Genomic DNA, 12,886 nt, shown 5'->3' with positions numbered 1-12,886 from the left:
GGTAAAACTTTATCCTACTTTAAGACATCTTACTGCCCGTGCTATCTTAAACTCACTTGATCTAAAACTGAATTGTTATACAGTAAGTAACTAGATAATCAACAGAGCCTTCCTTTTTCCAATACATGAAAGTGATCAATTGCCAAAATCAGAAGCTTCCTCAAATGAAAAGGTTGACCTACTGGACCACCAAACAGTGATAGTTCAAGTTCCTGACATTACTTAAAACGCTGCTTTCCTCAGGTCATTAATAAGCATTCCTAACTAAATCCAATGGTCTTTACCTCTCCACTCAGTCTCTAATAATTACTTCCTTAAGTGAGATACCTGCTTTCTGCAGGTGCAGAGCTCCTCCCTATAGTCCTGTCTTTTAGAGTTTCCACCATGTCCTTCATTGATTCTCTCGGCAGCTATCCCTCTGGGCTCAGTTTCAAGTCCTCAGGGCTTCTCCCTGACACCTGCTCCATTAGAATGCTGGAGATTAACACCTGGAACACAGCGGATATTCCTTCCAAACCCCTCTCTTTTTCCAGGATTCGTACTTTTCTCATTCTCTAAGCTCAAAATAGTCAGTCATATTTTATTTATCTTTGCCGATCTCTGCATATAACCAAATTCTTTCATTACTTTCTCCACAATGTTTAGGTCCTTCTTCCCCATACATAACCATAATCCCAATCTCTAATAATTTTGAAGATTGATTTCCTTCAGTAGGCTTTCAGAGAGAATTCTTACCTCAAGTTTTCATCTGATTTAATCCATCCCTCACACAACTCTAGAAACTTTTCTTCAAACAATATTTTCAAGGACTCATAAGCAACGCCCTCTTCTTGAATTGTTTCAAATTTACTAATTCTCAAAATGCTGAGGTACTACCTGTCCTCTCTTCCCAACACCCACACAGCCTCAAGGTCTCCCAGCACAGGGACTGCTCCTCTCACTACTGGCCTGACCTTCCCCCACAGCCGGAGTCTCCAAATGCTGGTCTTAAGATCAAGACAGGTTTTTCTAAAGATCTTCCATCTAAACAACTGTACCTTATCCTGAGACTATGTCCTTCCTAATAGTTTGTTATTAAAAAAATATATTTCTTTTATGAAATAATGACAATGAAAGAACCTAGTTCCTCATTCTCAATGTCCTCACTTGAAAAAAATAAAAGTAGCCCTATGACAAGTCTCTGGTCCCCCATTTCTGGAAGGAAACAAAAGGTAATTTCTCAGCCCATGAAATCCCAAAGTCTGGAAAGCCACTGTCCCCTATGAACCTGCATAGGACAATTCTTTAGTATGGAACAGCTGTGCATCTCCTTAATAGCAATGCAGTCCTTTACTTTCTTTAAAATTCATTTCTTTCAAATAATTTTCTGCTGCTGCTGCTGCTAAGTCGCTTCAGTCGTGTCCGACTCTGTGCGACCCCATAGATGGCAGCCCACTAGGCTCCTCTGTCCCTGGGATGCTCCAGGCAAGAATACTGCAGTGGGGTGCCGAAATAATTTTCTACTTTCTACCATACTAGATACCAGCCCACAAAAACGTCTGTGATTTATATTAATATGACAGTTTTCAGGTTCTGAATGTTTTCGTCTCCTCGTCTTAAGAAGTCCTTGCATACAATGGAAAAAATTTTTAATCATGTCCCCTCCTCCTTCCTCTTGCTACCTTATTCTACCACTAAAAACTTCACAAATAATAGAGACCACAGTTATAAAGGAACTGTCACTTACACCCTGACTGCAGCCTGCAGGGTGGCTAGCCAGTCGTCCACCACCACTGTAACAGGGCCCCACGAGTTCCAGAACTGGACCCAGCACCAGGGGCTACTTTCCACTTTCAGAAAGTTCTTCTGATTAGATCCTTGGGGTCACTAAGAACAACCCTAATCCTTCTCCCATGTGACACTACTTTCAGACTCGGAAGCCTGATTTCTCTCCCAGTTAATCTCCTCTCCACTATCCCCTAACTCAAACAAATGATGCTGCAATTCACTGTCACCCAAGCCAAAAGTGTTGGGGTCAATCTTGACTCCTCTCTTTTCCCCCATTTCCAATCATCAGCAGACGCTCAAAGTAATAGCAAGTCTGGCCATTTCCCACCACTTCTATCCCTGCCACCACTCCTACCAGCACTACAGCTCTAAGACCTGTTAATGGGCTCTCACTTCCATTCTTGACTCCCTATAATGAATTCTTCAGAGAGTAACCAGTGTGCGACCACCCTCTAAAGGCCTCACTCAACCTTCAATCCTTTATGCTGCTTTATTTCCCCTAATAGAACTGTTCACTACCTAACAGTGTGTTGTATATGTATGCATATATGTATGTGTGTCTATGTCTTACCCACTAGAAAACGAGCTTCATTTGGTCAAAGACTTTGTCTTATCCATCCTTATATATTTGGTATCTAGGAAACTTACCTTTGATGTAAAGCTACACTATTTGAACTTTTTAGCACAATAATAAATGGCTCTGTACCATTACTAAACATAACAACCAACTCAATAATTGTCCTATTGTTGGGCCATTTGGACTGTTTGCAAATTCGGGCAAATCCTGGAATTAACATTTTTATGCATAAGTTTTATAAGATCTTTCTGATTATTTCCCCAGGTATTCTGTTGAGTGGAATGTATCAAATACCTTTAATTTAGAAAAACATTTTGGGTAAAAGTGCCATATTATTTGTCCCTCAACAAAGTGCTAAATGTACCCTCTTTTCTAGTAATAATAGAAAGTGACTGAGAAGAAACAAAACCTGAACTCCTACTCAGCCCAAGACTCCACATTTCTAGTTTGACCTCTAAGACATGTCACAGAACTGTTAATATTCAGAAAACCATGCATAGGGGTCAGGGGCCATGCAGTGGAGAGGCTGGAGGAGGTGCGAGTATAACAGCTGGGCATCTTTTCTTTCTGGTGAACGTTAACTATACTTGTAGAACAAATACACCACAAGAGTTTAAAAAAAAGAATGTATATATTATGCTTTATGGTCTAACAGCATAGATATGGAAAAGGATTTTTAAATGTTGGAAGGATTGCAATACCATATAAAAGTGCATTTAACTAATTTCAGTAATCATAATTGATGATGATAGTATTCAGTTCAGTCATTCAGTCATGTCCGACCTTTGCGACCCCATGGACTGCAGCACATCAGGCTTCCGTGTCCACCCACAACTCCTGGAGCCTACTCAAACTCATGCCCATCGCATCGGTGATGCCATCCAACCGTCTCATTCTCTGTCGTCCCCTTCTCCTCCCACCTTCAATCTTTCCCAGCCATCAGGGTCTTTACCAATGAGTTGGTTCTTCGCATGAGGTGGCCAAAGTATTGGAGTTTCAGCTTCAGCATCATTCCTTCCAAAGAACACCCAGGACTGATCTCCTTTAGAATGGACTGGTTGGATCTCCTTGCAGTCCAACGGACTCTCAAGAGTCTTCTCCAACACCACAGTTCAAAAGCATCAATTCTTCGGCGCTCAGCCTTCTTCACAGCCCAACTCTCACATCCATACACGACCACTGGAAAAACCATAGCTTTGACTAGACAGACCTTTGTTGGCAAAGGAATGTCTCTGCTTTTGAATATGCTGTCTAGGTTGGTCATAACTTTTCTTCCAAGGAGTAAGCGTCTTTTAATTTCATGGCTGCAATCACCATCTGCAGTGATTTTGGAGCCCAAAAAATAAAGTCTGACACTGTTTCCACTGGATGCCATGATCTTAGTTTTCTGATTGTTGAGCTTTAAGCCAACTTTTTCACTCTCCTCTTTCACTTTCATCAAGAGGCTCTTTAGTTCTTTGCTTTCTGCCATAAGGGTGGTGTCATCTGCGTATCTGAGGTTATTGATATTTCTCCTGGCAATCTTGATTCCAGCTTGTGATTCATCCATGCCGGCATTTCATATGATATACTCTGCATATAAGTTAAATAAGCAGGGTGACAATATACAGCCTTGATGTACTCCTTTCCCAATTTGGAACCAGTCTGTTGCTCCATGTCTAGTAATAACTGTTGCTTCTTGACCTATATACAGATTTCTCAGGAGGCAGGTCAGGAGATCTGGTATTCCCATCTCTTGAAGAATTTTCCACAGTTTGTTGTGATCCACACAGTCAAAGGCTTTGGCGTAGTTAATAAAGCAAAAGCAGATGTTTTTCTGAAATTTCTTTGCTTTTTCGATGATCCAGTGGATGTTGGCAATTTGATCTCTGGTTCCTTTGGCTTTTCTAAATCCAGCTTGAACATCTGGAATTTCATGGTTCACATGCTATTGTTGAACCCTGGCTTGGAGAATTTTGAGCATTACTTTGCTAGCGTGTGAGCTAAGTGTAACTGTGTCATAGTTTGAACATTCTTTGGCATTGGAATGAAAACTGACCTTTTCTAGTCCTGTGGCCACTGCTGAGTTTTCCAGATTTGCTGGCATATTGAGTGCAGTACTTTCACAGCATCATCTTTTAGGATTTGAAATAGCTCAACTGGAATTCCATCCCCTTCACTAGTTTTGTTTGTACTGATGGTTCCTAAGGCCCTCTTGACTTCACACTCCAGGATGTCTGGCTCTAGGTGAGTGATCACACCATCATGGTTATCTGGGCCATGAAGATCTTTTTTGTATAGTTCTTATATGTATTCTTGCCACCACTTCTTAATATCTTCTACTTCTGTTAGGCCCATATCATTTCTGTCTTTTATTGTGCTCATCTTTGCATGAAATGTTCCCTTGGTATCTCTAATTTTCTTGAAGAGATCTCTAGTCTTTCCCATTCTATTGCCTTACTCTTTTTCTTTAAACTGATCATGGAAGAAGGCTTTCTTATCTCTCATTATTCTGTGGAACTTTGCATTCAAATGGGTATATCTTTCCTTTTCTCCTTTGCCTTTCACTTCTCTTCTCAGCTATTTGTAAGGCCTCCTCAGACAACCATTTTGCCTTTTTGCATTTCTTTTTCTTGGGGATGATATTGATCACTGCCTCCTGTACAATGCCACAAACCTCCATCCGTAGATCATCAGGCACTCTATCAGATCTAAACCTGTGAATCTATTTGTCACTTCCACTGTATAACTGTAAGGGATTTGATTTAGGTCATACCTAAATGGTCTAGTGGTTTTCCCTACTTTCTTCAATTTAAGTCTGAATTTGGCAATAAGGGGTTCATGATGTTATTTCAAGTCTACGAGGTTTATAATGTTGGGATTAAGGCCAATGAGCAATTTTGGATCTTCTCAATTATCATCAGGTTCTTCCACAGATGAAGTGTAAGGAAAAGAAAGGGATGAAGAAGACAAGTAGATTTAGAAAGACTTAAAAGATACATCAAAAAAATTTTTACATAGGCAAGACTATAACATCTCAAGGTATGCACTTGGGTGATAAAACCTTAAAAGAAATACAAGGAAATACATTTAAGTTAGCATAGCAGTTACTTTTGGAGAAAGAGAAGGTGCTGTGAATGGGCTGGGAAGCACAGAGGAGCTTTTGGAAGGCCAGCAACATTCTTGACCTTGGAGATGGCTACACAGTGGTCACTACGTATGTAGAAGCTATGTTTTTGTCATGATTTTCTACATCTATTATAGTTTATGATTAAAGGATGGTAAAATGATTATGATAAATGATATAGCAGAGACCTAAAATGCTGTTCGCTAACCAATTTAAGCCAATATTTTCCAATCTTCTTAAGGTAGGACCAGAAACAGAAATTAGCAAAGCATGACTCCAAATGATAAATATTTGCCTGGATATGATAGTTTATTGTAAAAATTACACCCTTCCTCCCAAATTACAAGAAACATAATTCTTGTTTTACTTCACCAAAAAGGTAAAAAGGTTGCTGATTAGGAAAAAACAAGAAGAAGCCTGAACTACCTAAGAGACAGGTTAGCCTTAGAAGTTGTCACTGACTGTCTATGCAGGCAAATTATACTCTATTGTTAAATAAGCCTTTCTTAAGTCATTACAGGAACATCTTGGAGATATAATGGATTCATTTCAGACCAACACAATAAAATAAGTATTGCAATAAAACAATACTTTTGGTTTCCCAGAGCATGTAAAAGTCATGTTTACACTATTTACACTAAATAACTATTTAGTGTGCGATAGCATTAAAAAAGCACATACCTTAATTCAAAAAATATTTTATTACTAAAAGATACCATCATCTGATAACACAGGGTTGCCACAAATCTTCAATCTGTAAAAATGCAAGATCTCTGAAGCACAGTAAAGTACAATAAAATAAGGTCTGCCTGTAATTTCACCAATGTGTATCTTAGGGAAACCACACAAATAAAAACTAAAAGAACTGACCCCTGGTCTTGTAGGCTGATCTGGCTAGTTTTCACTATAATGGGGTACATATGAAACTATCCCAAAACATAAAACAGTCCTGATAAATATGAGAAATTTAGTCACTATTCTCAAAGTACTATTCTCAACTTACCTCTCTTAACTCTCCAATCCTCCGAAGTGCTTTATCCTGACTCTGACTTAATATACCCTTTAATTTAAAAGAAAAAAAAAAAAGCTGGTTCAAACAATCACATGACATATCAATGACAATCAAGTTAAAAAGATCACAAATCACTGAATTTTATTTCCAACACCCTTTACTTCTGCAACTATGCAATCATAACTCTCTCCTGCCACTTAGTGGTAGATTTATGTACATCTAGAAACAAAAAACCAGACAAATCAAAGAAACACAAGCAAGGTACTCACAGAACTTAGGAATAAGATGACCTTTTGAGAATGAGTTTATGGATTATTAATAATACAATGCATTAAATCAGAACTATCCCCCCACTTCTATAGACCACATGTTTAAAAAATTATCAAATTAAATACTTTATGTGTAATAATCTAATTTTCACACTTGTTATGGACAATTAGAATAGTGAAATCAGCAACAAATAACTGATGTTACTATTCTCAACTGGTTATATTCCAACTAAAGTCATATAATTTAATGTTGTACTCACACTATTATTAATGGTAAATTAAATATTTTAAAATAATATACATGGGGAAATAAAGTTTACCAAAACTCACTTTACAAATAATTTTTTGGTTATACAATTAATGTCTCTAAATGGGACAAGACATTAAACTGTTTAAAATAACTTCTACAGGAAGAACGAAGACTATCTGCATTTTATAAATAACAGCACCATCTGAACTGGAGTGATATTTCCCCTTAGCTCTGACATGTGAATTATCACCTGGGACGCCTGCTGGGAAATTTCTGGCCATGAACAGGATGACAGAAAAGGGCAGAAGTAAGTTACCAGGAGAACTATAATCACTCCTACTCTCTACACACTTAACCAAGGGCTTTATAAGCAGCAACCTCAGGAAACAGAAGAGAGGATGCTTATTTTTGGACCCTGATATAAGGATAAGAAACAGATGTCTTCAGGTATTTGAAAGTGAAGTCGCTCAGTTGTGTCCGACTGACTCTTTGCGATTCCCTGGACTGTAGCCTACCAGGCTCCTCCGTCCATGGGATTTTCCAGACAAGAGTACGGGAGTGGGTTGCCATCTCCTTCAAGTTGTATATTTATCTACCAGTAAAACAAACATGCAGCCTACAGACTGACCCACCAGGAAACATACTTGAGAGAGGCAAGCAAGTTAAATCCAAACTTCTTATGTACTGCATACTTGAGGAAGCCCATCCCTACCAGAGGCAAAATCATTTGAGATTTCTCTCATTCTCTGCATCAAAATCCCTAATAGTAAAACAGGTTAAATACTTTGGTCATATGAAAAATTATTAAAAGCCAGGGTCTTATTACAATATCCTTTCTAATTTTAAAATTACATATGAATCAATATAAATAGCCAATAAATCACTTACTTGTAGCTTTTTCTTCTCTCTATGAAGAGTCTGATAAGCTGTAACAAGCTAAAATAAAGAAAAAGTCACTAATAACATCAGTCATTCCTACATAAATGCAGTTAATTGTTCTAAACTCTGCTAAAATATCTCATTATGAAAGTCAAAAAATAAGTCAAAGGAGCCCTTTAATAGACAATTCAAGCTAATCAGATGCATATGCAGTTGAAACTAAATAATATAGGTAATATATTTCTAAAAAATAAAGTGTAACTTGACTATAAAAATACTAAATTACATTTGATTTCACCTAGACACATACCTCACATACCTAATTCATAAAATGGGATTTCACCTAGACACATAAAATGGGATTTCACCTAAACACATACTTCACATACCTAATTCATAAAATGGGATTAGAGTCCATCGCCTAAAGACTACTCAAACTGTGATCACAGATCAGTCTCACAAACAAAAGCATCACCTGGAGCCTGCTATTAATAGAAATAGAAGTTCTTAGGCCCCACCTCACACCAACTGAATGAGAAGCAGAGGGAGGGTGGAGAAAGAGCAATATGAGAATCAGAAGGCTACAGGCAACAATTTGCTCCAAAATTTTACTAAGAGTCCTGGCCAAAGGGCCTCAGCACCAGTGAAGGTCTTTAACTAGATACTGCCACACACTACTTACCACCAGGATCCAGCGGAGCTAGGCAATCAACAGTTCAGCCAACGACAGGCGTAAAGACCAGGCCGTAACATGAATTAGAGAACATGAGGAGGAAATTTTCACACTAGCAAGAAAAAGTCATGCCCCTACCTCACAACATTTCCCTTTGTAGCCATTCAACCTTCGTTCCATCCTCCGCAACCATTGGATCAACTGCTCTTTGCTGAGACTGTCTAAATTCCCAAGTGAGTCTTCAGTCTCACTCTCCATATCAGAGGGTGGATCAAAGAAGGCAGCAGAAGAGTCCAGGTCGAACCGATTCAGGGATTCTCTAGAAGACGTGCGTACCAAAGATTCTTTAGAGGAAGATCGGACTAGAGATTCCTTTACTGGACTCCGAAACAAAGACTCCACAGACGGCACCCGGAGTTGGAGCTTCTGTGCAAAAGACTGCGTGTCACTTGACTACAACCAAAACACAACAGAATATGGGGGTTAAAATACACATTTAGACTTCTATTATTCCCTAATCACCAGCAAGAATCTGTTAAAAGCTCTAGCACATTTAACTTCATTCCTGACATTTTACACAATACATTGTTTGCTGAAAAACAAGAGACGCCCGGTTATTTCTGAAAAGGCTCTGGACCTTGAGTCTGAAGACTGGGGTGTAGGTCCCAGGTCTGTCACTGAGCAGTGGAATGACCTTCACTGAGTCACTTCCCTTCGGTTTGCCCATTTGTAAAAAAGAAGGAAGCCATGCTTTCCCAGCAGACCTCACCCATGCGCTGTGAGATTCATCCACTAAACTAAGATCCTTGGAGGCAGGGGCCAACAATACCACAGTGCACACCCGGGACGCAAATGGGGCTATGTACTGTGAGGTGTGAAGTGTGTGGCTGAATCTGGAGTCTGCCTGGAGGCGCAGTCCTTAACACTCTTCTCAGGCAGAGGGTAGGTAACGCAGAGTGAGCCCATTTTGCTCAGTAAGAGAACACAAGGCAGAGCTGACTGGTGACGTTTGGCTCTGCTCTACTTACCACTGTCTTCGGGGAATAAATGTAAGCGTTACAAAATCATGAAGGGCAGTCAGAGTCTGAGCTCAAGCCCCTCTGCGTGGATCAGTAAGCCTCATGTCAGAAACAGTCATCAGCAAGAGCTATTCTCTTAATTAGCATATTAATGATAATGCATTATTTTGTAAAACAGCCATGGAAAATACTATAATTCAATAACTTGCATTATTTAAAGCAGCATTGTTTTGTTCACATGACAGCAGTCAGTACTTAAGGTGTTTCCTAGAAACTCATTCTCATTAGTGCAACAGGGTCACTGCAAGACCTCAAAGATGCTAGGAACGAAATGCTCAGAGGAGACTGAGGCCATGTGCAGGCAAAGATTACAAGAAAACAAAAAGAGTCTCTTTATCACAATAAAAAAAAAAATCAGACCAGGAATACTTTATAGATTTTAGAGATTTAATAATAGTAGTTGGCAAGGTGTGAGTTAGCAGGGGCTCACCCTCTTCATAAGCACAGAGATTTACCACAGATTAGTAACAGTAAAAACTGAAAACAACCCAAATATTCACCACTGGAGGGTATATCAACTACAGTGTATGTACGACGGTTCAAGACATACTATTATTAAATGGGAAAACTCAGGTTATAAAATGACACATATACCGTGAGGTCGTTTTGATTTAAAGTAGTTACATATAGTTTTGAACCTGTATGTATGTGTACACAAACACCTTGAGAACCAGGTTGTTAAAGGACCAACACAAAAAGTTAACAGAGAGTGAGGCTGAGTGGTTAGATTTTAGGTGATTTTTACTTTCATTTTTCTATTTTCGTGTACTTTGCAATTTATTCTTTCATAATGTGCAAGTTTTACCTCTCTTCTGAGACAGGGCGGAGAAAGTCTTAAAGGAGAGGAGGGACCCTCATGCTCAAAACCCTGAAGACCCACTTTACGCCTACTCCATTACCAGCCACTTCTGACCCACACAAAAAGTGCTTTTCAGCTCCTACAGACAATCTCCTTGTAAACTGCCTTAGGGCAAACAAGTGAGAAATCTGACTAGCACTAGAAATAACTGTTATTTTAGGTGAGCTAGGACTAATGAACAATGTCAAGGACGTTATGTGCAAAAGCTCGTAAGCTGGGTAACTGTCACATCTACTCTGCTTGGCAGGAAGGTGACTGAGTGTCACGATTTAGCCTGTTGGGCTGCCAAGCAAAGTTGCCTAAGTTTAAATCCTGGTTCCACCACAATCAATGTTCAAGACAAGAGTCAAGTTACTTAACCTCATGAGTCTTGTTTCCACCTCTCTAAAATAGGGATGACAAAAATAATAATGATGGTAATAGTAATACTACCCACCTCATAAGGATGCCACAAAGACTGAATTTGTTAACATGTACACGCAAATTGCTTATAATGTAGCAAATATGCAATAAACATTGATTATCAGTATTAGAGAATGAAGACTAAAAGACAAACTTTACTTAAGAACCATACTCAAGCTTATGTGGCAGACTCTTCTGGCTCTATGATGCAGTAGCTTAGAGCACAGGCTCTGCAGCCAGACTTCATAGGTTCAAGTCTTCCTTCCATCACTGACCAGCAATATGACCTTAGGCAAGTTACACTGCCCCTCTATGCCTCTGTTTCTTCATAAGTAAACTGGGGGAAACAGCACTCACCTCCCAGGGTGCCCATGAGGAGTACTACATGAGGACATGTGAAGCACTTCGCACCATGACTGGCTTGAGCTGTCATCACCAGATATCCAACACTATCTATGAAGAGATATCTAATCCTCCCTTCTTCCTTTCCATCAGACGCCGGTTTCGTTCAGGCTTACAATACAGCCAGGTTAAACATTCACCTTCTCAAATACGAACTAAAACCACAATGAGACACTACCACATATCCACTAGAACGGCTAAAATTACAACTATGGAAAACTCCAAGTATTGGCGAGGATATAAAGCCACCCATTTTGGAAAACTACTAGCATTTATTAACATTAAAACTAAACACATATGTACTCTATGGACCAGCAGTTTGATCTGCTGGAGAAGGGATAGGCTACCCACTCCAGTATTCTTGGGCTTCCCTTGTGGCTCAGCTAGGAAAGAATCTGCCTGCAACGCAGGAAACCTGGATTCAATCCCTCGGCTGGGAAGATCTCTTGCAGAAGAGAAAGGCTACCCACTCCAGTAGTCTGGCCTGGAGAATTCCATGGACTGTATAGTCCATGGGGGTCACAAAGAGTCAGACATGACTGAGCGCCTTTCACTTCACTGTATATCCAGTACAAATGTATAATTATGTTCAACAAAAGACATGCACTAGAATCTTACAGCAGCACTGTTCAAAACAGTGCCAAACCTGAAACTACTGTTGATGCTCATCAATAACAGACGGGAAAAATCAACTGCTGTCTGATCATTAATGGAATGCTAGACAGCAACACGGAGAAGGCAATGGCACCCCACTCCAGCACTCCTGCCTGGAAAATCCCATGGACGGAGGAGCCTGGTGGGCCGCAGTCCATGGGGTCGCTAAGAGTCAGACACGACTGAGTGACTTCACTTTCACTTTTCACTTTCATGCACTGGAGAAGGAAATGGCAACCCACTCCAGTGTTCTTGCCTGGAGAATCCCAGGGATGGGGAAGCCTCGCGGGCTGCCATCTATGGGGTCACACAGAGTCGGACACGACTGAAGTGACTTAGCAGCAGCGGCGGCGGCAGACAGCAACAAGAATGAAAGATTAATAGCCACAAACAAGAATATACATGAATCTAACACTAACAGTATTAAACAAAAGAAGCCAGACACAAAAGAATATCCACTTCTGATTCTATTTACATAAACTCAGAAACAGGCAAAATTAATCTATAGTGTTAGAAGCCACAACAGTAGTTACCCCCGCCCCCAGTGTGAGAGGAGAACAGAAAGGAACACAACGGTTTCTGGGAAGCTGATAATTTCTGTTTCTTGATTTTGGGTGCTGGTTAGAAAGCTGTGTTTAGTTTGTGAAAATTCAGAAAACTGTATATGGAATACATGATACTTTTCTGTATGTAGATATTATAGTGTGATACATTACATTTCAATTAAAGGATTTTTAAAATTAGCTCTGGGCTTCCCTGCTGGTTCAGTGATAAAGAATCCACCTGCCAATGCAGGAGACACTGGTTCGTTCCCTGATCCAGGAGGATCCACATGCCTCCGAGCAACTAAGCTGCGCCCCTATGAAGCCTGTGCTCTGGAGTCCGGGAGCCGCAACTGCTGAGCTTGGTTGCCTGGAGCCCGTGCTGTGCAACAGCAGAAGGCGGGGCGATGAGAGG

At 40.0% G+C, this 12,886-nt stretch overlaps 1 protein-coding gene across 13 annotated transcripts in view; it reads right to left on the bottom strand.

Moving 5' to 3' along the window:
• The window catches only part of GOLGA4 (golgin A4), a 122,184-nt gene that overhangs the window by 71,814 nt on the left and 37,484 nt on the right, over positions 1-12,886 (bottom strand). For all 13 annotated transcript variants that reach the window (XM_044934123.1, XM_044934120.1, XM_044934121.1 and 10 more), the window contains 3 exons: positions 8,672-8,986; positions 7,870-7,917; positions 6,454-6,510 (listed from right to left, as the gene is read on the bottom strand). In XM_044934123.1, coding sequence (XP_044790058.1) covers positions 6,454-6,510; positions 7,870-7,917; positions 8,672-8,986 — 420 coding nt within the window. The remainder of the gene's footprint in view (positions 1-6,453; positions 6,511-7,869; positions 7,918-8,671; positions 8,987-12,886) is intronic.

This window comes from Bubalus bubalis, chromosome 21 (genome assembly GCF_019923935.1).
Source record: "Bubalus bubalis isolate 160015118507 breed Murrah chromosome 21, NDDB_SH_1, whole genome shotgun sequence".
NCBI classification, from domain to species: Eukaryota; Metazoa; Chordata; class Mammalia; order Artiodactyla; family Bovidae; genus Bubalus; species Bubalus bubalis.
The sequence above is the reverse complement of the archived record's forward strand: the minus strand, read 5'-3'. Positions and strand labels throughout refer to the sequence as shown.